Below are 27,176 nucleotides of genomic sequence, written 5' to 3'. Positions count from 1 at the left end.
CTTTCCTCCCCCCGCCCTTCCTTCCTTCCTTCCTCCCTCCCTCTTCTACCCAAGATGGCGGCCCCGGCGGGCGACTGAGGGGAGCTGTTGGCCGAGAGCTGGAAAAGACAGCCCTGGTTGCCGCCGGGAAAGGAAAAAGACGACATTCCCGCCTCGTGGTTTTTTTCCCCCCCTTCTCTCTTGCCGCTTCGTCCTCTTCCTCTTCGGCCCTCTAGGAGGATGGTAAAATGACCCAAGTGGGGAAGAAAAAGAAAAGGGCCGCCAACCGCAGCATCTTGCTGGCTAAAAAGATCATCATTAAGGACGGCGGCACGGTGAGGAAGCGGCTCGTGTGGCGGGGACGGGGGGACGGGACGGCGGAGAGATTGGCGAACTCGAAGCCCGTGGGGAGAAAGGGAGGCTACTGGCGAGGCCAGCGGACGGGGCCGCCGGGCTTGCTTTATGAGGCCTGCGTTACGGGGTGGGTGGGTGGGTGGCAGCGGACCTGTCAGCGTGGACCAGCCCGGTGCCGCCTCTGTTTCCCCCGCCGTCGACCACTCGTATCGTATATCCTGATGGTAACGGGTTCCGGCCAGAGAGAGGGTGGAAGAGAGAGAGTCTCCCTCATGGCTATATATTTGGTGAGATTGAGACCGCTTTAAACTCGGGCTTGAGGAAGATGTGTCATTTTAAAAAGGCGAATCGCCCAACTTTTTTGGGAAGGACTTTGTTTTCTATCCCCGTTTTATCGATATTCTGATTTCGCTTTATTTGACTTCATTGGGGGGAGATTCAGAGATTTCGAAACTACTAAAGGGAAAATAAAGCATGCTTTCCCTCTGCCCGCTCTTCTCTCTCAGCTTTTACTCTGAATATATATATATATATGAACACACACACACACACTCTCCTAACTTTTGAGCAGTATGTTAATCTACTGAGCCCTTCAGTTCTTGAGAATCGCTGGCTTTCAGTGATTTGATATTTTTATAAATGGTCAGCCACTTGGTCTCCTGCTTTTAAAAACTGATTGGAATAGCTCCATCAAAATATTTAGCCGCTAACTCTTTTTCTTAAGCACCTTGTTGAGTAATTTTGTTGAAATAAACTGTTCAGATGGGATAATTTGTTACAAAATAATGTGAAATACAGGTAGAGGTAGTCCTCGACTTTTGACCGCAATTGAGCCCAAAATTTATGTTGTTGAGTGAGAATTTATTATGTGAGTTTTGTCCCATTTTATGACATTTCTTGCCACAGTTGATAAGTTAGTAACCGGGTTAAGTGAATCTGGCTTCCCCTATTGACTTTGCTTATCAGAAGGTTGTAAAAGGGAATCCCACGACTCTGCAATGCTATAACGGTCATAAGTATGAACCAGTTGCCAAGCATCTGAATTTTGATCATATGATTATGGGGATGCTGCAAAGGATGTAACTGAAAAACATCATGTCCGTTTTTTTGTGCTGTTGTAACTTGGAACAATCATTACTGTTCAAAATGTTGAACAATACAACTGTTGTACATCGAGGACTACCTGTATGCAAGTTTCAGTTATGTGTACTTTACCTGAGGATATCTTATGGAAATGGTCTTTGTAGGGTATGTCTCACCAATATAGTGCTAGGAACTTCATACTTTTGTGTTTCGAACCAAACCATGTAGTTTTCCCTTTTGAAATAGGAAGATGTGTTTTTTTTCCTGGCGAGTACTTTTCAGTCTTGGTAGTAGCACAGAGATAGCCAACCTATGGCCTATCTTACAGATCATCCTAAAGACACCTTTAGTAGAGTACGCATAGGAAAGTTGTTATAGTGGCAAGCTAATCTAGAGAGCCACATATGTGCCTTAAGGGACATTGAAATGATTGCTCTGGTCAACTATCAGAAGAGAGCAGTAAGGGAAGTTTGGCTTACTTGCCGTAGAACACTGTTGAATGATAGAAGTAGTTCTGCTTTTGTAGTGATCTGAAACCAATTGTTATATGTTTAAATATTGGAATAAAGTTGATGTCTGTGACATAAGATCTATTGGGTTTAATTTGAGACATGGTTGTATAAAAAGTGCTTTACCTTTTTAACATATGCTGTGATGGTACCAGTCCATGGTTAACATGCCAGACATAAACAATATATATCAGCTTTATGCTTAGGGTTCTGTAAACAGGCATCAGAGAATTGCAGCCAATTAAAATGCCCTAATGTGTTTGTCCCTGAGTCTTTAGGGACGGATCACCTATTTACACTTTGCTATCTGAACTCTGAGCAGCTATTATGTTTGCAGTCTGATCCTCAGCTGATTCTGCTATTGCCTTTTGCAGGTGTATTTCCATTTCAGAAAAAAAATTATGCCCTTGAAAATCCTGTGTGCAAATTAGTAACACTTCAAAGTTCTGAATTTTTAAGTTTAATAGTCAAAGACATGTGATACCAAGTTATGCTATGCAGTATGATCCTTGTTATTTAAGGATGTGAATGTTTCTCTATGCAGTAACAAATTATGTAACATTAATAAGGCCTTTACTATATTATTATGCTTTAAAAGGGAAATAATAGTTACACAAAACATAGCCTTGCTGAGAAAACGTGACAAATCTGTATAATGCCATGACTTTGAATGAGCTGTAAAGTTTGCTGTGTTGTAATAGTAACTTTAATACTGTTAATTGGGGAAAGCTTTGTGATAATAGTTCTTTAAAATATTTAGGACCCCTGTCTATGGAAGATTCTCAGTCATTCAAATCATGGTTGTCCCAAAAGTGCTTTTTCAAGAGGCAGCTGAACTTGCCTCTTGAAAAAGCACATTTGGGACATGTAAGACCCTTGTTGTGATCCCATTAACTTGTAAACTCTTGAATATATTTCTGTTAAAAGAATCCTCCCCAAAATATATTGTTTTGGTATTAAAGAAACAATCTTTTGAAACAAGATGTTTGGTTACTTCTGTTAAGTTGGGTTATGTGCTACCATGTAGGGATATGTGAAATGTTGCACAAAAAGTTTGGTGCATGGAACATTTGGTGTTAGGTGATGTGTCTCTTGAGAGAAACTCCTGGAAGGAAGGCTCTGGGAAGATTGACAAGTGAACTGGCACATAGACAATGTAGGGTTGCCTTGTAACATCCCTCTGAATTTTATTTTGGTCATTACCTAAAACAACTAGAAGGCTCTATTTGTTTGCTTAAGGCAAATCACAATCTTCCCAGAACTGTTTGACTAGATTCCTGAGCAACTGTGTTTATTTCATACATGAACAATACATTTCCATTTTCTGAGCACTCCTATACTAGTAATACTTTGAAAGCTTATTTCTGTTATGTTTTAGAGTATGCTTCTCTCTTTTAAGGTGCCTTTTTTAGTTCATGTGAAACAGTACTTAATTATACTTTTAACACACAGGTACTCCAGAGCTGTATGTTGTTCTTTAAAGAATAACTAGTACAAGGTGCTCTCTTCATTTCTTATGAATGTAGTATAAAAAGCTACAGACAAGCATTTTATACTCAAGATTCATACTGTATTGAAGTATGCTGTTGTCCTGCCACCTATTATTATTTTGATAAATAGTTATAAATTGCAGTTAGTATAAACCTATGAACGGAGATACTTGATAGATTCAGGTACATGAATTCAGAACAATAAAACTGGCACTTTCAAGGGTACTCCATTTTCAAAGATATTTCACATCTTGTTATTGTACAAAATGGTGTAGAGAACGAATATACTGTAGATTTAAGAATCAATTTTAAAGTTTTCTTTTGTATTTTCATACTTCCCATTTGTTATTTTTTGCATTGTTGAAGGTGAATTTATTTTTTTAAAGCAATTGTTATTGATTCATATTGTAGCTTCTGAAAAGACGTATTTTAGATTTTGGAAACACAACATTCAACTTTGGGGATCCAACGTCTTATTTATAGGGGCTAAGCCCGAAATCAAATGTAAAACATCAAAACTACTAGAATTCCTTGATTGTTTTCTATAATTACATTATTGAATTTTTGAAACTTTAACGGTCACATATCCTGATTCTTGATGACTTGTAGAAGCTACTTTAAATATATATTTGTACTTTTATTCTATTACTGCCAGTGTCAATTGTGGCCTAGTACTGTTGTGCAGCTGGATAAATTGAGAATGAATATATTGTTGGTGATAAAGCTACCTTTCCCATCCTTGAAAAAAATAGAGAATTGCAGTATTTCCTCTTACATTTCTTAATCTCTTATGCTTCTTAAGTGTATGGTACTGTACAAGACAAGGCTCATGCAATGATTCAGTGATACAGTTGGTCCTTGACTTAACCATTCATTCAGCAACCATTCAAAGTTATACCCACGTTGAACAAAGGGACTTAACACTGCTGTCTTAAGTTATGGTTGTATAGCACCCCATAGTCACATGGTCAAAATTTCAGAGTTTGACAGCTTGCCTTTATGATTGCAGGAGTGCTTCAGCTTTCCCACCTGCCATTCTCTCTTCGTCTATGCCAGCGATAGCGAATCTTTTTTGGCTCGCGTGCCATAAGCAGGGGGAAGGCAGGGGGGTTGTGTGTGGGCGTGCTGCACCCATAATGCAATGTGCGACCTCCCCAGCGCACATGCGCGCATGACAGGCACAATCCCCCATTTTTGCATGCTTTTTTCACCCTCCCCAGGTTCCAGAGGCTTTATAGGAGCCTGGGGAGGGCGAGAATAGCCTCCCCCGCCAACCTGGAGGCCCTCCGGAGGCTTCAGGAGCTTCCCTGAAGCCTCCGGAGGGCAAAAAATGACTCTACGAGCAAACCGGAAGTCATTTCCAGTTTGTTCGTAAGACCATTTTAGTCCTCCGGAACCTTCAGGGACCTTCAAGAGGCTTCCTTGAAGGCTCCAGAGGACTAAAAACCGTTCTACGAGCAAACTGGAAGTGACTTCCGGTTTGCTCGTAGGGTTGTTTTTTGCCCTCCGGAGGCTTCAGGGAAACTCCTGAAGCCTCTAGAAGGCCTCCGAGGGGGGGGGGGCAGTTTTCACCTCTCCAGGCTCCTATAAAGCCTCTAGAGCCTGGGGAGGGTGAAAAATGGCTTTAAAAAAGGCTGAACTCAACTTGCCAGCGCAGGCATGCGCACTGGCCAGCTGACAGGGCAATGACTTGCGTGCCCTGACAAATGGCTCTGTGTGCCACCTGTGGCACACCTGCCATAGGTTCGCCTTCTTGGATCTATGCCCTTTGGGCCCCTGGGTTCTACTGCCAAAGCCATTCTAGCTTATTCTTATTTTCTTTCCCCCACTGCTGACCAAACATATCTGGCCAGGCCGTATGCAAAGCAGCTACTGGCTGCACAACACTTTCTTCCCAAGGTCACCCATGGGAAAGATGGTCTCAAAAGATGGTCAAGCAGCTATTTTGCTTCAACATAAGGGGTATGCTACAGACCCAGCCAAGGAATTTCAGGTGGTGGGGGGTCTAGGAGAATAACCTTTTCTGCTATGGCCCCGCTCTTTGAAACATCTTGCTGTTGGAGGCGGGACCCTCTCCCATTTTCTTGGGACAGCCTCAAAGCCTGGCTCTCTTATTGGTTAGTTTCCTGATGGGGGCACTTTATGCTAGAGGTAGTTGGTGGAATAAGAGAGAATATCCCATCTTCATTCTACTAGTGTACAGGTAGTCCTCAACTTACAATCACAATTGAGCCCAGAATTTGTTGCTAAGTGAGAAATTCATTGTGATTTTTGCCCCATTTTACAACTTTTCTTGCCACATTTGTTAAGTGAATCACTGCAGTTGCTAAATTAGTAACTTAGTTGTCAAACAGATCTGGTTTTCCTGTTGACTTTGCTTGTCAGAAGATCACAAAAGGTGATCACAAGACCCTGGGACACTGCAGCCGTCATAAATATGAACCAGTTGTCAAGCATTTGTATGTAAATCACATGACCATGGGGATGCTGCAAAGATTATGTGTGAAAAATGGTCACGTCACCACAGTCACTAAATGAAATGTTGTAAGTCAAGGTCTACCTGTACTTGGGTCCTAGTTTTCTCTAATTCTTGTTAATTTTAATATATATATATATATATGCTTTTATTGTATTGTAAGACATGGACACATTTATTAAATAATACAGGGCCTCAGCTACTTATATTTTCTTTTCTAAGAATGCCTTTGGAGTCAATATGGAATCCATGGACATTTTGGGAAATAAGGCTGAGGCTGGATTTTCTGTTGCAGTATGCCATCTTTATTTTGGTTTCATTTCTTTGAAACCAGGAAACATTGGTTTCATTTCTTTAACTAAAGGCTATATGTTAACATACTGAAAGAATCCTGCTAAAGAAAGAGGAAATGGCAATTTATTATTGATAGTGTTCAACATATTGCATGAATCCCTAAGTTCTTCATTCACAGTGTTATTTAAGGAACTATTTGCTATTTGGTGTGACAGGATGCAATATGGTTTTAGATTGTATTCCAGTGTTCCAGAAGTCAGAATATTGGAAGAAAATCAATAGACAAAATTGTTTTTGTTGTAGTGCTTGCATAGTGTTTACTACTAGTGTCCTTGTATAGAATCCCTTGCAACTGCCTTTGATTAGCTACTAATTCTCTTTCCCCTTCCCCTACTCTTTTTTCAGCAAAAAAACAGACCCGTTTTTTGTTCTCCTCAGCCCCCAGGAGCATTCTACAGGCCTCACACACCCTCTGCACACCCCACGTATCACATTTTTGCCCTCCCCGGCCCCCAGGAGCACTCTGCAGGACTCCCAAACCACCTTTTGTGGAAAAGGGGCATGCAGAGAGTTTGAGAGGCCTGCAAAGTGTTCCTGGGGGCCAGAGAGGGCAAAAATGTGATACGTGGGATGTGCAGAGGGTGTGTGAGGCCTGTAGAATGCTCCTGGGGGCTGAGGAGAACAAAAAACGGGTCTGGGTTTTTTTTTTGCAAAAAAGGGGGCATACAGAGGGTGTGGGAGGCCTGTAGAGTGCTCCTGAGGGCTGGGAAAAGCAAAAAAACGAGCAAAAAGCATCCCATTTTTTCTGAAAACGGGTCCATTTTTTGCAAAAAACCCCAGAGTGTGCAGATATTTTGGAAGGCCTGTGGAGTACTCCTGGGGGCTTGGGAAGGCAAAAACAGCCCCGTTTTTGTGAAAACCGGGCCCATTTTTCGCTCGTTTTGCCTTCCCCAGCCCTCAGGATCACTTTGCAGGTTTCCCAAACCCTCTACGCAAGCCAAAAAAAATGCTGTATTCAGCATATAAGACGCACTTTTTCTTGGGGGGAAAAAGTGCGTCTTATACTCCAAAAATACGGTAATTTATCAAATCGCACATACAATATTTTGATTAGATATTATGTATACTCAAAAATTATGGGGAGTTTTGTATAGCCACATATCTCACCTAAAGCAAATCTGGGCAACACATACTGTATTTTCTGGAGTATAAGACGTACCAGAATATAAGACGCACCAAAGTTTTGAAGAGGCAAATTTTAAAAAAAGGTTTTTGCACTCTGCAAACCTCCCCAAAACAGCCCGTTTTTCGCAAAAACAGGCCTGTTTTTTTTAAGGGGGCATGAATAGCTTTTAGGAGGATTGTAAAGTGCTCCTGGGGGTGGAGGTGGGGCCAAAAATGAGGGGGGAAAACCAGTCCGTTTTTTCCTCATTTCTGCCCTCCCCAGCCCCCAGGAGCACTCTGAAAGCCACTTAAAAGTTATGCACAGCCATTTTGGTGAAGGGGACGGAGTTTCGGGAGGCAAAAAATGCTGTATTCAGTGTATAAGACGCACCCAGATTTTTAGCCTCTTTTTTGAAGGAAAAAGGTGCATCTTATGTTCCCAAAAATACGGCAATAATCAGATAAGAACCACTGATACATATGAAAAATAAAGTCTACATTAAGAAATAAAAAATACAACAAATAGGTGAAGAAAGATTAGAAATAGTCACCTCAACAATGGAACTATCTAAACATATCTCTATCTCCCTGGGAGTCCCAAGCCTAATAACATAACCAGGTCTTGAGGGCCTTTTGGAATGTCAAAAGGGATGGAGCTAATTTAATTCTGGCGAGAAAAATGTTCCGCCAGGTGGGTACCAGTGTGCAAAGGAGGCACGTCTCCTGAGAGCCACCAAATGTAGATCCCTAGTTGATGGTTACCTGCAGCGTGCTTTCTTTGCCAGATCTAATCTTTGTACAGTACATAGTTCCGACAACTTCTCAGTGGCCATAGTAACAAGCCCATAAATACGTTATTTCTAAGGCCTCCCTCCCATGAGGTAAGTTGTTGTCTCAATCTCATGCTGCAGCTTTAAAATAAAGCAGGATCTCAGGAATAAATGCAAGTCTCTCACTATCCCTTTCTGCCTGGCAAAAGGCAGCAAAAAAATCTGAGCTATTGGACCATCTATTGGGTGGTTGAAGCTCCAGTGGCTTGTTATGAACCAAAACAAGGGATTAGGCAAGACTATTCCCTTTCCTCTGCTGTTCCAATGTTGTAGGGAAGGCAAAGACTCCATTTATTTTAAAAACTAGGTCTTCCACCGCCACCCTATTGTTAAACACTATTGATATTTATTGTCAGACAAAAAAATATTTCTACAATTACAGATAAAAGTAGTGCTAAGATTCCTTCAGCAAAACTTTGCAATACTGGTAGCTGGATCTTTGTATTTCCTACTAACTATAGAACAGTAATGGCGAGCCTATGGCACGCGTGCCACAAGTGGCACGTGGAGCCATTTGTCAGGGCACACGAGGCGCTGCCCTGTCAGCTGGCCAGCGTGCATGTGCGCACTGGCCAGCTGAGTTCACCTTTTTAAAAGCTATTTTTCGCCTTCCCCAGGCTCCAGAGGCTTTATAGGAGCCTGGGGAGGGCGAAAAGAGCCCCCCCGCCCCCCCTGGAGGCTTCAGGGATCGTCCGGAGGATTCCCTGACGCCTTTGGAGCGCTTAAAACCATCCTCCGAGCAAACCAGAATACAAAAAGTGAGGAAAAATAGAAGAAGAAGGAAAAAAAAGACAAGTCCAATTTAAAAAGTAAGAGGCATTTGTAAGAATACCATCCAAAAAAAGAAAACAGTTAAGGAAAGAAAGATAACTCTCCAATTTTAATACAGGCTTAATTTGCCACTTATTTTCTTCTGTCTTCAATTTTAATTTTGCTCTAAGTCTTTTTGGGTGTTCTCCTTATTGACCAGGGTCAATAAGGAAAGCTAGACTCACTTACCCCATGTCCCACTTAAAGGTAAAGATCATAAAATTAAGTGTGACTCAGTTTTCTTGGTTAGTAATGGAAATACTGATCTCAATTTTGGATGTAAATCTACGACTACCTATATTATGGTTCTTCACATTCAGTTTAGAAGAGGTTTTGCGTTACCATGTGAATGCAGCATCTTTCTGTTGCAGAGTAAAGCAGCCACATCTATTTTCTGAACTTTATGGCTGCAAAAATACATTTCTTCAATAACCAGGTAACCCTGGTAAACAGTGTGAATGTTTTATGGGTGGCAGACAGATGCTATATTTTTTACTCTAGTACTTACAGAAACATTTCTTCTCAATACAAAGCACTCTTATCTTCAGCATTAAATATTTTCTGTCAATTCTATATTGCAGTTTTAATATGTTGTCATACAGAGATTTTAGAAGAGTATAGTACTGTTAAAGAATGTGTATCTAAAACTATGGTTCTTAAATGCCGTGGGCAGTAGCACACTAATTTAATTTTTGGTGTCATCTACCTATGCATTCATTTTAGCAAAATATTGTGACAGTATTGTAGCATATGTCATTTTCTCCATAATGGTGTGACTTTCCTGAGAGATTATTTCTCTAAAGGAACTTCAAAAGATATAGTGAAGTCATTACATAAGATTCCAAATAATTGTGCATTGTTAATGTAAAAAACATTTACTCTTTGCATCATTTCATATAAGGTTTTGTAGCATTAACATTCAGCTTAAGCTGTATTCTCTCTGACCATGATTTGGTCTTATGCCCACAAGGAATATTGAGTTTAGATTCATGTGTTTTCTCTTTCCATCATTCACTGTTTTGTTGCTTGCATCATAAATTATTACCTAAGTAAACCAGGAAGAAAACTTTTTGAGTTTTCAGTCCTTAAAAGGTGCTTGATATTGAGGTCGCCTACAAACATCTAATAACTTTACACTACTGTGGTATCTCGGTACTTATTAATTGGTTCCAGGAGGCAAGATGAGGAGTGCCAAACAAAATCACTGTACTAAAAACAATGAGTGCCAATCACTGACTTACCACATGACCCTTTCTTTTGGCCGGAAAGAACTTCCTGTCTGTCTCTTATCCTATATCAGCGACCTTCCTAGCATGGCTAACTTCTTATCCACCCTCTGTGGCACTTCCCCTTCTTCCTTTTGAAGTGACCTTTCCAGCATGTCCGACTTCCTATTTGTTTTGTGTGGCTGTCCCCCTTTTGGCATTGCAGTGCGTCAAATACTAAACATAGTGGGACAGCATTTCACATTAAAAGCGTCAAATGCCAAATTCAACATGTATTGGAGCAGTTGAGTCCCAAGGTACCATTGTATTTGACAGGTGTGAACTTCCAAACTAGCTTTTAAGAAATGTCTCTTAATAAAGCTTTATAATGGAAGCAATTATCAGATTATTTTTTCCTTCTGAAAGGTCCTGGTGAACAAAGAATTTCTTAATTCTGACACTTAAAACTCCTCCTGCTAGGACTCTTGAGTTAGGTCCTTTCTCAAGAGTCAAAATATGTCTGCAGAAATGGGTTTTGGAGGTAGTCCTATCACCAGAAAGTCATCTTGTCTAAAGAAGAGGTATGGAGAACCACCCCCGTTTAGCTTTTCTCCTCCATACCTTATTTAAATTATAGCATTTTCAGTGACTGAAAAAGTATGTCTGACCCAAGACATACTTTGTCACACTTATCTGCAGAGAAAAACAATGCATTGTTGGAATGTCTCTCAAGGGGAAAAAGAACAAATGGAATCCATTTTTTGCTCATAGACATAAACATTAAATTATAGTTTTAAATGTACTGTGTCATTCATTTTCTGACTTTTAATATTTTCCTTAGTTACTGTTTTTATTATTATAAATCAAGTAACAATCCTATTTTTTCCTCTTAGCCTCAAGGGATAGGTTCTCCTAGTGTCTACCATGCTGTCATTGTTATATTTTTGGAATTTTTTGCTTGGGGACTTCTAACAGCACCTACATTGGTGGTAAGTGATAACATTTTTTAAAAATCCAATATTCAACTTTATATATAGTTTACTGATTTAATTAAAAGTGAAGTACAGTAGTTTAGATCTACCGTTTCTATCTTTTGAAAACAATTTTTCTTTTCAATTTTAAGATTCAGGTTGATAAATGTCAAGTATAATTTGCTGTTTTGACAGCAAAATACAGTTCAAGAAAGATGAAATTGATTTTCCATATTCCTAGTTGCTATGCTACAATTACTTGTCCAAACTAAAGTTTTTGCAAATTTGCTTTAAACTAATTTGAAAGGATGCTTCATTTACCAATTCCTTTTTGTTTTAAAGCTCTGTTTCTTAAACTTTGTTCCTTCAGTACCCTTTTCCACTTTTAAAAATTATGGAAACCCCAAAATGCCTTTCTTTCGATAGGTTAGATTTATTTATATTTACTGTATTAAAAATTGAAATAGATGCTTTTGCTGCCATTACCACTTTTCACATTTATTTTATGGTATTATAATATTGTATTATTTTTCAACATATGCTAGCTCATAATTTTGATTTTGGGGGCATCTGTGGTTTTGGGGGGGACCTGCAGAGTTCCTAGAACCATACTTTAAGAAACATTGTTTTTGGCAACAATTTTTGTTGAAATTATTTATTCAGTTAAATCTAGAAATGGTTTAGGAGAGGAGTACAACTGAAATGAGTTGTGATTTTTTTTTACATAAAATTGTACAGAATAAAAATAACAATACATGAAGATCTATTCATTTGTTTTTAGAGTTCTTGTGGTGTAGTGCAGTCCCTGTATATAGCAAAATGTTTTATTAAAGCCAGTGTGTAACAGATTAAAGTAGGCTGAAATATATGCAAAGTGTTATAGATTATTTGTTCTCAAGTAAACATTTGGTTTCAGATTAAAAATCCATATAGAAAGCTGGTTTGACTGGTATTGATAATGAGTGAGGGAACAATACTTTCATTATTGTAGTTGAATTGTTTATAGAGGATGGGAAACATTTCAAAAAATCCATTAGAAATTAGTTTTTATTAATTGGGTGAATTGCTGCTCAAGGAGTTGCAGAATGTATAATAAATACAACTACATTTGAATACAGTTATTGTAGATAAAATAACAACTCTGCCTGCTGTTTTTTCTGCATGCCTGTCTCACAATTGAATAATGTTTATCACTTTTGAGTAGAGCCCAACTGGATGGCAGTATCTAGCCAGCCTTGGAGCATCTTGGAAAATGCTAGTATGGGAGACCACCAGAAAATATCAGAACTGTATATTAGCCTGAGAAATCTGAAGAAAATAAATACATTACTGAAGAAGGCATGGCAAACCACTTCTGTATTGTTATTTTTAAAATATATGGATCTACCCATTAGATCTTTAGCAACTAACTTCAGATCAAAGAGAGTTAACTTGATTTTTTAAATAGCTTTCAAATCAATATAAAAGGATTGTGTAAATCTCAAAAATTTATGCATTGAGATGTAAATCTCAGGCAATAAAATGTATAGAAACATGCTAATGTTTTGGTATTTCAGTATCCTAAATACACACAAGAGTCCAAAGTGATTTCTAATCCCTCAGAACACAAGATAAAAAACATTTATGCTTACATTTTCTTTTCTTATTCAGCTCTCCCCTGAGGAGGAGGTGTCAGTCCTTCTTTGCACTTATTTCTTGATATCTTAATGACCACACAATCACAACTTTTATAATAAATAATATGAAGTTTCATGTAATTATGCAAAGTTGATGCATAACGGAGATTTATTTCCTTAAAACTTGAGTTTTATTTGGACAAATTTAACAATGTTCTTGCATCAGTCTCTTCATTCTTGTCATGTGCATAATTATTTTACAGGTTTTGCATGAAACCTTCCCAAAACATACGTTTTTAATGAATGGCTTAATCCAAGGAGTAAAGGTAAGTTCTGATAGACTACTGAATACCTCATGTTGGTATGGTTAGAATGATACATTTTAATGATGCTTTAAGACAATGAAGTCTCTAAACCTTGCTCATAAATAAAGTAAAAGCATGTTCAAGCAGATCATGTGGTAGGTGATTAGTGCCTAAAAATACCTGCCGTTTCCCATTCCTGATGTGCTACTCTTCCATACATATCCAGGAACAAGCTTTCTTCAAACACACCTAAGCTTTCCCACGCTAGTAAGAAGGTTTTTCATTGTTTATGCTCCTAATGTCTGGTACAAGCCAAAAAAAAAGCTTTCTTGTCAGATTTGTCTGCTTGATAATCCTTTCATAATCCTTTTTTTAGGAAAAGTCTACCCCCCCCCCCATTTTTTTCTAGGACCCCCCCCCCCCGAGCAGTCACATTCTACTTTCTGCTCCAAAAACATTATGCTGTATGATATATAAAGGAAACAATATGAGAGTTAAAGGCCTGCACATACATTAAATTGAATTAATGTATATGTTCTTACTGCAGTAACCTTGTAAAGTAATCACCGTAAGGTTCCATTATAAGTTCCATTCAGGATTCCAAAAGGATCTTATATATAGACTATATATGGTAGCTCTAGAGTGTTTAGCAATATACCACTTTCCTCTTCTGACACCCAATACATTTATTTATTGATTTTTTTCCCCTGCCTTTTTTTGACCAACTAATGGCATCTTACATTCCTAATGCTCCTGCTTCCTCTTTTCTCCACAACACCAACCTTATGAGGTGGGTTGGTTTGAAAGTGACTGGCCCAAATCCAGAGGAGGTATTCAGCCAGTTCTGACAGGTTCTAGAGAACCGGTAGTGGAAATTTTGAGAGTGGGGAGGGATTGGGATTTTGCAGTATCCTTCCCCTGCCATGCCCACAAAACCATGCCCACAGAACAGTAGTAAAAATTTGAATCATACCACTGCCCAAGTTCCATTCAGCCAGCTGTTGTGCTTAAGGAAAGACAAGAGCTCAGTCTCCTGGTTTCAAGCCATACATCAAACTGGAAATAGATCTTACTTTCCCCCTTGTTTTGCCTAAATATATTGAAATGTACTATGCAGTAGATAAAAGGAAAGTGCACTATAGAGCTCTGTAAAGCCATTAGCTCATGTGTTATGTACAACTTGTACTCTAGACTAAAATAAAATTTCTTTCCTGATCATTTGGTGGTTATTCATGCTTATGATACTGCATATGTACCTTAGTGAAAGAACTGCGTATTAACAGGTCTTTACAGTACTGGGGAAGGCCGTCACAACACTGGCCTGAAAAGCTGGAAGCAGTTTGCTGGAATTTGTTTTTTAATGTGAAAGTCAATGTCTATTACACTCCACTTGTGCCATTTCTTTGTGTGGGACAAATTTGTGTTTAATTCACAGGGTTTGTTGTCTTTTCTGAGTGCTCCTCTGATTGGAGCTCTGTCTGATGTTTGGGGCCGAAAATCATTCCTGCTGCTAACAGTATTTTTTACCTGTGCTCCGATTCCACTGATGAAGATCAGTCCATGGTTAGTATCTAAACTTTGCTCTTATACGTTGGTCAAGTAAATTCCGTAGAATGAGCTTCATCATTTGTTTATTTTAATATACAGTAAATCCTTGATATAACATATACCACCCGTCTTAGCACACTGTGAATTTAGTGGCCAAAAATCTTGTTAATATTTTGTCTGTTTTTGCACAAGCAAAATACCATTCTTCATTTTGTAGATACATAAAATACATAAACAAAATTTCAATTGGATTTAGCAGGTATTCTGCTTTAATGGACACCGTTTCTCCCATTAGTATATTAAATCGAGAGATTAGTACACATACTCTGCATTTAACCCTACTTGAAACTGGAATTTCCATCACTAAACAAAGCTGTCATTAAGCAAAACATCATATGACTGGATCATTTAGCAATGGCAGCTCCAATAGTTCCAGTTTCTAAGACCGTTTTGTCATTTAGAATAGGTCCTCATGCTTCTCCTACCCTGTCATACGCACTTCCACTTATTTCCCCCCTTCCTCTCCTCTCCCTTCTGCTTGCTCTTGATCAAGCCTGCCTCCCTGCAAAATGTGGCCCTGGAGAACTAGTCTGTTGAATTTGTAGGAGGAAAGCTAGGCTGAGAGCAAGCAGAGGACATGCGGGTAGGCACTGTCAGCACTGAGCTTGCCTATAGACCTTGATGAAGCCTGTAGGCCCAGTCTCCTGGAGTGCTTCCAATATGAGTTGCAGAGCACATGCTGCACCTCCAGGTCAATCTTATCCCTCAGCCTCTGCTGCCACTTCGAACAGTGCCCTTCACCTTCCCTGGGCAACCAACACTGGCTCTCCTACCTCCTTAGCAACAGAGAGCACCACACCTTGCCACCTGCTTTCTCCTCCCCAGCCAGGCTTGGCAAGCACCCTTCAGCAGATGAAACTGCAACCCTGCCATACTCACCATGTGCCTCCCAGGGCTGCACTCTCATCTAGTGCCTGGGTCCCAGGCCAACAGCAGGAATATGAAGACAGTGAAGGTCTGCTGGAGGTGGGAGTGGAAGAGAGGAAGCAGGGCTTTGCAGTGGAGTGCAGATAGCCAAAAGGGAAGAAATGGGGGGAGATAGGTGAGTAGGGAATAGCTCAAGTGCCCCCAAGGTCTTGAGTGTGGGTGAGCTGCTCAGCACCCAAATTTTGATCATTTGATCATGGGGGCATTGCAAGGCCTGGAACTTCAAGAACTGGTCCTAACCTATTATTCATTTAGCATGGCCATCAATTTTGAACAGTCACTGAATTAGTGGTTGTTAAGCGAGGATTACCTATATTTGGCCTCATTCAAAGTAATTTGAGATTTCTTTGTGCAACTATTGATTGAATATTTTGGCAAAGTGCCAGATCACTTACGAATGAATACATTGTCTATGGTGCAAAAAGCTGGTTTTCCTGTTTGTTTTGCTCTTGGACAATAGTAAATGGTAGCAGAATGATATGACTATTTTTGGTATCCTTCACACATTCTTATAATGACTAGTCTTGAAGATCATTTCTGGGTTTTTTTGTGGAGGGGACGGGACAAGATTGATCTTGATATAAGTTTATCCAAGGGTCAGCTTTGGGTAGAAAGTAATTACGCCTTCTGTCAGTTTCCTTTTCAAATAACTAGCTTGGTATTATTTATTTTTTTCTTTGCTAAAATTTATTTTAAAGATTCCAAGGAGTAAAGAATGCTGAAACTATGTGAACATTATCAAAGAAAAATGTATTACCAGTGGTTAGATTTGTGGTAGCAGCTCAGAATCTTAGATTTGAAAAACAATTATAAAGTTCTTATTTATTTAAAGGGAAAGTATTTCCTATTCAAATTCTGTGGATGCTATCTACCATATTTAGAAATCCATGTATTGTAATAATAGTGACAATATTGTGCGTGCATGTTGGACAAGCAGACTTAGAGTTATTAAGATGTTTTTAAACAGTTTCTTCATATTTCTAATCTTATGGTATCCTTTATTTTAGGTGGTATTTTGCAGTTATTTCTGTCTCTGGAGTCTTTGCAGTGACTTTTTCAGTGGTATTTGCATATGTAGCTGATATAACCCAAGAACACGAAAGAAGCATGGCCTATGGCTTGGTATATGCAGTATTTATATATATATATATATATTCAAATATTGTGCATGTTGATCATCAGATCTCTTTTCCATATTTATGCAATTGGAAAACCATAACCATCCCATCAAGAAGGAATAAGAGAAAAACAATTATAAAAACAGGCAAAGTACCTGTGCATCGCTCTGCTATCCTATTCTCACAAACTAGATTTGCTACTGATCTCAGAATTATGTTCATATGCTGTCTATGGTTGCTTCTCTGGGTTGGGAAGGGAAGGGGAAAGGGAGAACAAGTAGACAAACTGGAAGGTTGATAAATCAGCCGCCAAGGGAACAAAAGGAAGAAGGTCTACTGAGGTGAAAAGAATTAAATTGTGCAAACACGCATACATACAGCTAGGAACAAGCTAATCTTCAAGCAGTCATCATGAAATTCTTCTGTAATCTGTACTTTCTGTTCGTTTATTTTTATCAGCATCTAATTTTACCCACAAATGCCATTTATAACCCCCTCAATTCACAGGTATGGGGGAAGGGAGAGAAATCTCATCTTGCTATAAATAATAGTAATATGATTAAAGTAATCGTCAGAGGATATGCAGCTTATTTTAGTTCTTTTCCACTAGCATTTTGAAATACAACTTTTCCATTTGTTAGAACAAATCAATTTTTACCGTTGTTGAATTGCCACATATATTTTTCGGAACTCTGTAGCCAGTTATTACTACCACTATTATGGTCATACATGTCTCATCCCCTGAGATGTGTTGAAAGCTGAAAGATTGTAAATATATTTTCAATACATACCTCCTCCTCTTGTCAAGAAATTAAGACTTAAAATATTTAGGATTCTCAATAAGTGGTGTGGTTACCTACTACACCTCATCTCACTAATTGTTATCATTCACAGGTTTCAGCAACATTTGCTGCCAGTTTAGTTACCAGTCCTGCCATTGGTGCCTATCTTGGTCGAGTGTACGGAGATAGTCTGGTGGTCGTCTTAGCTACAGCAATCGCGTTGTTGGACATTTGTTTTATTCTTGTTGCTGTTCCTGAATCACTGCCTGAAAAAATGAGGCCTGCATCATGGGGAGCACCTATTTCTTGGGAACAAGCTGATCCTTTCGCGGTAATATATTTCACCCTTTCAGATGGGGGATGTTAAGAGGTCCCTTAAAATGGGATTTGCATTATTCAGATTTTTTAAAAAAGAAATTGAACGCATATCCATTCTGTGGGTATGTATGGGTGATTTCTTACATACATCTGATCAAGTTTCAAATCTGCAAAGAAACCTACAGTAGAGAGTTGAGGGAATCCAAGACGAAAGCAGATAGGCATCTAGATTTTGCCTATGTGGACTGGGAAGCCCTGTGGAATAAGGATAGAATGTCTAGTTCTGGGCTTCTTTATTCTTAAGTAACAAAATGGAGGTTAAATCACTTACATTCTATTCTGTCATTCACAGGACAATAAATTCTAATCAAGAAGATGATGACCCTTGTGATAGTTAGCATTTTATAGAGTGAGGAACAGGCTGTTGGAGAGAGGACTAGTCAAGGGGAGTTGAATTAAGAAAAGAATCAGTCTGCCGTTATCATTCTTATATTGTTCATTTCAGTTTCTGTGGAGATTCCTTCTTGGGGAGTTAGTAGCATTGGATTGTTAGTTTGTTTTTTGTATTTAATTTTAATTTTCACAGATATAATGATCTGAAAGGAAAAGAGCTTAGCCGTTGATATTTAGTTCATTTTTAAATAGGTACCAAAGGACAGTCTTAGTTTTCCTTCTTCAAGAAAAAGTAGGAAATAAGGATTATATTAAACAAGTCTAAATTTGCGCTATATAAGGTTTGAAATGTTTTATTTTTAAAAACCGAATTAAGTAAAATAGAATAAAATAGCTAGTCCTTATGAACATGTTAAGATAGTTTTATATGCAATTTTATTCATATTTTGGTTTTCTACAATATTAAAAGTGAAAAAATATTCCCCTCTTCCAAAGTAAACGTGTGACTGCTGAGGTGAGTTCTAGGATTAGATGGGTAGTTTTCATATCTGGTTAGAGTAGTCCAGTATTGTATGTACCAGTAGAAGAGAATATATGTGGCTCAAGGTTGAATTATGGGATCCTTGGTGCTCTGAGCTTGGTTGTTTTCTTGCTGTCACTGATGATGATATCTAGTTGGGTAATGAAATGTCTATAAGAAAACAACCAAGTTCAGAGAGCATTAAGGATCCTGCAGTATTGTATGTGAAAGTCTCATAGTGCTGATTGTCTTAGGTTTTGGAGAAAATTGGTCATCAGGGCCTTACACTGTGCTGGGAAGATACTAACATTGTTTCACCCTTGCATCCATAAAAGAGTAATGCCTGTAGATGGGCTGGTTTTTAAAAGCTTACCGTGTCCCAGTTGAGGAAAAGTAATTGCATCTCTTAGGCTGTAAAGAGTTCCAGCAGCCCAGCTCTCTTTCCATGTCTATTTCTAAACCATATTCAATGGAATGTATATGTATTCCATAGCTTCTGGAAAGCAGGTAGTGGTTAATGTACTTTGGGACTACTTTTGTTTTTACAATGTATTGATTTATTTTCTGTCTGGGGAGAATTCACCAATTGGCAGCTTCCCCTGTTTCTTTCTCCCAGTTGTTCCCTACCCATGATTAATTTTTAAAAAATTAGGAAACCCAGATCCTTGACAGTCTTAATCGGTTTACGTTTCTCTTCATTTCTAGTCATTGAAGAAAGTTGGTCAAGATTCTATAGTGCTGCTAATCTGCATCACGGTCTTTCTCTCCTACCTCCCTGAGGCAGGCCAGTATTCCAGCTTCTTCTTGTACCTCAGACAGGTAAGCATTTGCCTAATTGTTTTAATTGCACACATTTGATTTGTAAAAATGAAAGTGAATATAGCCATGACTTAACTAATAGATTATGGTCCTAATTTTTGGTATCTGTTTCAATAGAATAAAATGTTTCCATTTTAATGCAATTTGGAATTGCTATCCTTAAGAGCAGATTTCTTTCATTAAAAAGTGACTTCTGTTCAGCCTCTTATTCCCATAGAGTAAGCTCCATCTACTGTAACGTTGTTCTTAAATTGGGGAATGGGTTATCTTGATTTCTTAAATATTTTATGAAACAAACTTTTATTATCTATGCATTTGCATGTGAGTTATTCATAATTCATCATAATCCTCTACCATGGAATTTCTCTTTTTAAAAAATGTAGATAATGAGATTTTCATCAGAAAGTGTTGCAGCATTTATCGCCGTCCTCGGGATTCTCTCCATTGTGGCACAGGTAATTGTAACTGAGAAAATACACTTGCTCATAAATAAAGTAAAAGCTGGTTGATAGTCTGGGCTTGTGGAATGGATTCATTTTGATAACTTTCTGGAATGATACGGTAGCTAAGAGGTTTACAGGTCTTGGGAACCTGGAAGAGGGAAATAAAGAAAAAATGTCACTAGATGCCTCTACCCCCACCTCTCATACATGGGCAGCCCTTAGCTTCCCTGATGAGGACAAGCATGCAAGAGCAGCCGGTTCCACTTGAAGGAGGAAAGTGAAGGTCAAGCTTTGCATTGATGTAATTATCACAGCAATCAAATCTCTGAAAAGTCTTGAATTTTTTTTGGCCTTTTTCCTCAGACGATAGTTCTGAGTTTACTTATGAGATCGATTGGAAACAAAAACACCATCTTACTTGGTCTTGGATTTCAAATATTGCAGCTTGCATGGTACGGTTTTGGCTCCGAACCTTGGTAAGCAATTTTTCATTATATTGCTGTTTTATTATTGTTACACCCATGGTACAGTCTTTTGTTAATTTAGCAGAGGTTTTAAAAATATCCATCAGTAGTATGCCTCCCGTTGATGTTTTAATGAAAGCTACAGGTAGTCTTTGACTTACAACAGTTCTTGACTTACAACAGAAAGTTACAATGGCACTGAAAAAGGTGCCTTATGACCATTTTTCACACTTATGACCATTGCAGCAGCCCCATTTTTTACGTGATTTACATTTGGATGCTTGACAACTGACTCACATTTATGACGGTTGCAGTGTCCTGAGGTCACGTAATCCCCTTTTGCAACCTTCTGAGGAGCAAAGTCTATGGTCGTACGTCAAGGACTACCTATATTAACTTTGTTTTGGAGTTCCATGTTTTTCTTAATTTCTGACTTCCTTGATTGATTTTAAAAACTGTTGAAATCATTGTGAATACTAGCCTGATTCATTTATCGGTCTCTATACCCGCTTTCCAGGATGATGTGGGCAGCAGGGGCTGTGGCAGCCATGTCAAGCATCACATTTCCAGCAGTGAGCGCCCTTGTTTCACGAACTGCCGATGCTGATCAACAAGGTAAGTGCTTTTTGTGATTAACACACGAGATAGAGACTCCTTAATAATGGAAATATCGCCTTACTGAAAATGGACAAATCCCTCTTTTCAAATCATGCTGCCATATTATTTTGATTAATAGTCACAGATGGTATTGTGCAAGCATACATTGGATATTGGACGTAAAAAAAATCAGAACATTTGCTGATACGGCAAATTGTATTTCTGTGCAAAGCAAGTAAATATTGTCGAACATATTTTTTTTAAATTAATAATAACTAATAGTAATATATTTTTATCATTTGCTTATAGAGGTTTATTTGAATATGCATTATTTTATAGGAGTTGTCCAAGGAATGATAACAGGAATTAGAGGACTCTGTAATGGTTTGGGACCAGCACTTTATGGTTTTATATTCTACATCTTCCATGTAGAATTGAATGAAAATCCAATGAGTGAAAATGAAGTCAATGTGCCCCCCCAACACCATTCACAGCAAGTAAGTTTAAGGCATAGCAAGTATTTTTTTAAAAAAAATGTATAAGTGGTGATAAGCAAAAAAGGAATCATGGTTTTAAATGTATCATCGTAACTCCGATATCTTCATCAGCCACCAGCCCCAAAGAAAGGAGGAGAACCACTGTAAAACAGTGCTTCCTATCCCCCAATTCCTGAAACCAGTTCCACTAAATGCTGTGGATGACAGTATCAAAAGTCACTGAGAGATCAAGGGGCACAATTCAGTGCCATGCCTCTACTAAACCCTGGCCGGAGGGCTGACTGAAATGCATCTGCTTCCTCCAGGGTCCTATGGACCTGAAACCTCGCTATACCTTTCTCCATTACTATCTTTCGGGACAGTAATTATCTAAGACTGTTGGATCCAGTGATGTCTTCTTGAGGAAAGGGTGCACCACAGCCTTCTCACTCAAAAGACCTGGCACAGAAGCTTGGACCCAACTACAGATCACCTACCTTTCACTATCTAAGAGCAACCTGGATTTAACCAGACAGGTAGCCAAACTAGCACACTGGAGAACACTCAGAAGTCACAGACCTAATCCTGGTCCAGATAACCACACAAGGCCCTGCCCCAGGTACTTCAGCTGGAACTGACTGTTTGAGGTCCAATTCTAAAGAGATCCAAACAACTTTATCTGCCAAGTAGCACCAATCTATTCCTTACAGCTGCTTTGGAAATTATCCTGGGCTGATTCCTGACAATCGGTAACACTGCCGTGTAGTTTAACTTGCTTTAATTACTGTTCAGTGGTTGTCCAGACTTTGCTTAATGATTATTCATAGTTAAAGAAGCAGGAGCAGTTGTGAAGTGAAGCTCCAGAGTGCAGCAGCTCTGCTTTTTCCTTTTTCACTCCCATTGAAGAGTTTGGCAGGGTTTTTTGGTATTTTACTTTCCTTCACTTGTAGTCCTCAATTTATGACCGTAATTCAGCCTGGAATTATGGTCATAAGTTGTTGAGGTTTTAACTCAAGTGATCACTGGACCCTTTTTTTTCTTTTTTGTCACAGGCATTAAACAAATCTCACTGTAATTAAGCAAATGGACTGTTAAGTAGATCAATTCTGCCCAATGGGTATTTTTTTGTGAGAAACTGTAAATAAATGTCGGAAATCAGCAAAAAAAAAAGTAGTAAATTGTCATCCTGTAATTATGAAATGCTATAAACAGCAGTAGAGGTAGCTAGTTGCCAAGCACCCAAAATGTGATCATGTGACTGGATGTGTGCGCGGTGATTGTAACTTTGGAAATTCGTTGTAAGTAGCTTTTGGAGAGTTTGTTGTAAGGGGTTGTTAAGCAACCAGTTGTAAGTCAAGAGCTACCAGTATTTTACTTTTGCAGAACGAAAAAGGATCTGGGAGAATGATTGATCTTCCCTTACTCACAGAGTGGTGATTTGTTCTTGATCAAACCAGAGACTTGTTGCTTTCAAACAGAAAAACAAAGTGACTAGCATATTATTCTTTGGATATTGCTTTGCTTTGTTTTAAGCAACAGATTGCTTCTGAACATCACTCTTGGAATAGGAAACATTCTTTGTTGACACAGGAACATTTTATTTTGCTTACTTAGCCTTAAATTAATCTCACTCATGCGCTAGGCTGGTTGATACATGTATTGGCCTGGTTCTCAAAAGGTAGTATCTGGAAATGGGATTTATTTCTCTATATAGATAGAATTGTAGGTACAGATTCTATAAGCTAAGAGTTATTGAGCAAACAAATAAAAGCAACTGAAATGTATGAATTCCTGTAGGGATCTTTTACAGCTTGCCTGCCATGTAAAGTTGGGAGTAAAGTTGCCCTCTTGTTGCAATTTAGTTGTAGGAGATGACCAGGCTGAACCTGAGGGTGGGTTCAAACACATCATCAGTTTGGTGTCTCTACGGTCCTGTGAAACCTAAGTCCATCCCCCTTGAAGTCTATTGACTCTTACCTAGTGCCAATTAACTTTGTTAGTAATTCAGATTCTTGTGTATAGATAGTGTGAAAGAAACTTGTAGTACTTTTGATTTTTTATCTTGGTTCCTGACTTCCTGCACCTGACAGAATAACAGAAAAATGGAGTTGGAAGGGACCTTGGAGGTCTTCTAGTCCAACTCCCTGCTCAGGCAGGAAGCCTATAACATTTCAGACAAATGCTTATCCAATCTCTTCTTAAAAACTTCCGGTGTTGGAGCATTCACAACTTCTGGAGGCAAGTTGTTCCACTGATTATATGTTCTAACTGTCAGGGAATTTCTCCTCAGTTCTAGGTTGCTTCTCTCCTTGATTAATTTCCACCCGTTGCTTCTTGTCTTACCTTCTGGTGCTTTGGAGAATAGCTTGACTCTCTCTTCTTTGTGGCAGCCCGTGAGATATCATGTCACCCCTAGTCCTATTTTCATTAAATTAGACATATCCAATTCCAGCAACCATTCTTTATGTTTTAGCCTCCAGTTCCCTAATCATCTTGATTGCTCTTTGCAGTCTTTCTAGAGTCTCAACATCTTTTTTACATTGTGGTGACCAAAACCGGATGCAGTATTCCAAGTGTGGTCTTACCAAGGCATTATACAGTAGTATCCAAACCAGGATGGGGAATTATGTGGTCAGAAGATTAAATGATTCTCAGTCCTCCCCATAGTACAATGTGATCCCAATACTATGCCTTATTATCTGGACCCTCTTCAACCTAAAATCAGGCCAGGATAGAGTAACAGCTTTGGTTTTTAATTCAACATGCTGTTTATTGCCAAAAACCCAATGTGCATAGGACTGAGGTATTTATTTAACTCAAATTTAAGTTCAGCCTCTTCAAAAATTTTAGGTGGCTTACAAATTCTTATAATTGTTTAATAGTTGCTATTTTAACAAAATGTATAAAAAAATACAGATTATTTGAGGGCCTGCCTTTCCCTAATGGTATTCCTGTATCCCACACTTTGGATGAAAACACATCCTTAAAATAGTGCCATCTAATGGGACTAAGATGGAATGTCAAATTAACAATGCAACCTGAAGACAAGCGGCTTACCCTTAGAAAAGAAATAATAGAGAATCTCATAATCGTACAAACTCTGCATGAAATGAACATCCATACAATTCATCTTTGTAAAATATATGCAGCTTCGGATTTAGATGGTACTCTTTAAATATAAAGTGTTTTAGGAGATAAATTTTTTTTAAGGCATACAGCCAAAGGAGACTTGAGCAGGATTATTATCTAATTTTACTAGATCACAGTTCAGTGCTTTGAAATCTCTGAAGTAATGAGGGTAGCAGTGGGAGAGAAACAGCTAGCTCATGATACTGAGGCGCAAAATCAGATTGTTCACACTGCACTTCATTCTTATGTACGATAATCTAACCATAATTTAACTAAAACTAAAGTGCTGACTTTCTGTCTTATGGTAACTCTGGCTCTGTTTTGTTTTTCTTTCCAGAATTCCATCATTCCTGGGCCCCCATTTTTATTTGGCGCATGTTCAGTGCTGCTGGCTCTACTCGTTGCCTTGTTTATTCCTGAACATACCAATTTAAATGGTCGTTCTAGCAGCTGGAAAAAACACTGTGGTGGACATGGACATCCACACAGTCCACAGGCCCCTGGAGAGGCCAAAGAACCTTTATTACAGGACACAAATGTATGATGACAAAACCCAAGGACTCATAGAGCAAGTTTTATTTTTTCATCTGCAGTTCTGGATACACATTCCATTTCCATTGAAATTGTCATTTCTTAAGATGTTCTTAAGAAATGGATCTCTTGCATGAAAACTGTTAAGAACCACAAACAGGAAGTGGAAAATCATCCAAAGAAGTTACAACTTAAATTACTTTGGTTTTTAAAAAGCTAGGATTTTTGTCAAAGTCCTAAATATATTAAATCTCCTTAATTTTGAACAAAATTTATATACATACATATATACATACATACATACACACACACACACACACACATATATATATATATACACATACATATACACACACACACACACACACACACACATATATATATGTATACATATATATATATATATATACAAGGTATCAGCATGTGTTCCTGCATCAGTTTCTTGAAGGTGTTACGATTCGTTCTCTTCATGCTGGTCTCAGTGAGACATACAAGCAGGATTTGGGTATATCTCTTCTCTGTAAAATTGTTGGTCAGATGGATTCAAAGCCTTAACATAGATGCACTTGGCCAGGAAGGTGAATTTGGTTGATATTGGACTTTCAAATCAGTGTCTGACAGGTTTTTTTTCTTTTTTCTTTTCTAACACAAATCATGTGTTGAATAAACATCCTGAACAGTACACTTTAAGTGCATTATTCTGCTAATTCTGTGTAGTGTGAGCCTAAATTTTACTATTGGCTTCAACACACTACCTTCATAAATACAATTTGATACCACTATGCTTTGGATGTTTTGCAGAAGGACCTCAACACTTGAACGTACAAACTCAACTCTTAAGCTGATAGCCTTGATGATGTCAATGTGCTCTATACATGATTGTCACTTTTATTACTTGACAGGATGAATAGCTGTTCAATTTCGAACCAAGGACAAATGAGTTAATCAGCTTTTCCTACTATTTTATTTGTAAATTACATATGTAGGAGGCACGACAGGCTAGTGAATACTCTTGTCTAGTAATTCAAGTGGCAATTCTTGCTCTATAGTGGCCTTTTAGGATTGTCACAAATAACACTTCAGAGCCAAGGGGTTAGTCCTGCATTTTCAGGACCACAGTACAAGGAGAGAGCTTTATACAATTACTGATGTGAATTTCTCTAAAAGTGTATATTTTTGTGTCTAGTTGTATTATTTAAGTGTTCCTTTGTATAAAATGTGTATAAAGTATTGTATAGTTCAAAATGTTTTCATCTTGTGCTGTGGTTATTGCTTGTTTTTTCTAAAACTTTCACCACGGTTGAATAGAAGCTGAAAAATTGTAAATACTCTGTTAATAAAAGTTGAATATTTTAGTGATTTTTTAAAAATTGATATACTTGGTATAATATACTGTCAATATAGTTGATTATACATCTTTCATATCACATATTTTATATCGGTTCTAGATATACATATATTTTCTATAATAAGAATTGATGTACCTAGAAAAACTGTTTCTGAAATTTAGCACTTGTAAAGGAGCAAAAAGTGTCAGATGAAAGATGGAGAGCAGTAATTGTGATTACTGAAGGAATTTTTTTGGACAGTACATATATTTATTTCAATTGCATAGTGCTAGTATAGTTTCTCTGGGTAACGTTACAGCAAATATATCTCAATTTTGAGTAATAAGAAAACAAAGTACTGTAGTTTACTCTGTAGGGAGGCATCTTTCTCCAGTGTTAAATAACTGATTCTTTAGAACATTCTAATTAATCCCATTTCACTGTGGTTTTATTGCAGTAACAAAAATACTATGACTTATATTAGATTCAAATTTATTAAACTTCCTTTTTGAATTGATGTAGAAACATAAGGGGATGGTGGATTGTCTTAATTTTGTTTTCTTTCTACTCTCTCCTAAGATCTTTTTTTAAAAGGCTGGATTGATATATACAACAAATGAACTCTTAGCAAATGTAT

At 38.2% G+C, this 27,176-nt stretch overlaps 1 protein-coding gene across 1 annotated transcript; it reads left to right on the top strand.

Moving 5' to 3' along the window:
• On the top strand, positions 1–26,570 carry MFSD14A (major facilitator superfamily domain containing 14A). Its single transcript, XM_081947723.1, has 12 exons — positions 1–314; positions 11,088–11,183; positions 13,045–13,107; positions 14,522–14,649; positions 16,629–16,743; positions 17,634–17,852; positions 19,458–19,571; positions 19,955–20,026; positions 20,378–20,490; positions 20,996–21,093; positions 21,415–21,572; positions 25,018–26,570. The coding sequence occupies exons 1-12, from the start codon at positions 228–230 to the stop codon at positions 25,222–25,224; spliced, it is 1,470 nt and encodes a 489-aa protein (XP_081803849.1). The 5' UTR covers positions 1–227; the 3' UTR covers positions 25,225–26,570.
• The last annotated feature ends 606 nt before the right edge of the window (positions 26,571–27,176 follow it).

The sequence above is a fragment of the Natrix helvetica genome (genome assembly GCF_964273705.1).
Source record: "Natrix helvetica genome assembly, chromosome: 3".
Lineage (NCBI taxonomy): Eukaryota > Metazoa > Chordata > Lepidosauria > Squamata > Natricidae > Natrix > Natrix helvetica.
This window is presented reverse-complemented; position numbering and strand designations above follow the sequence as displayed.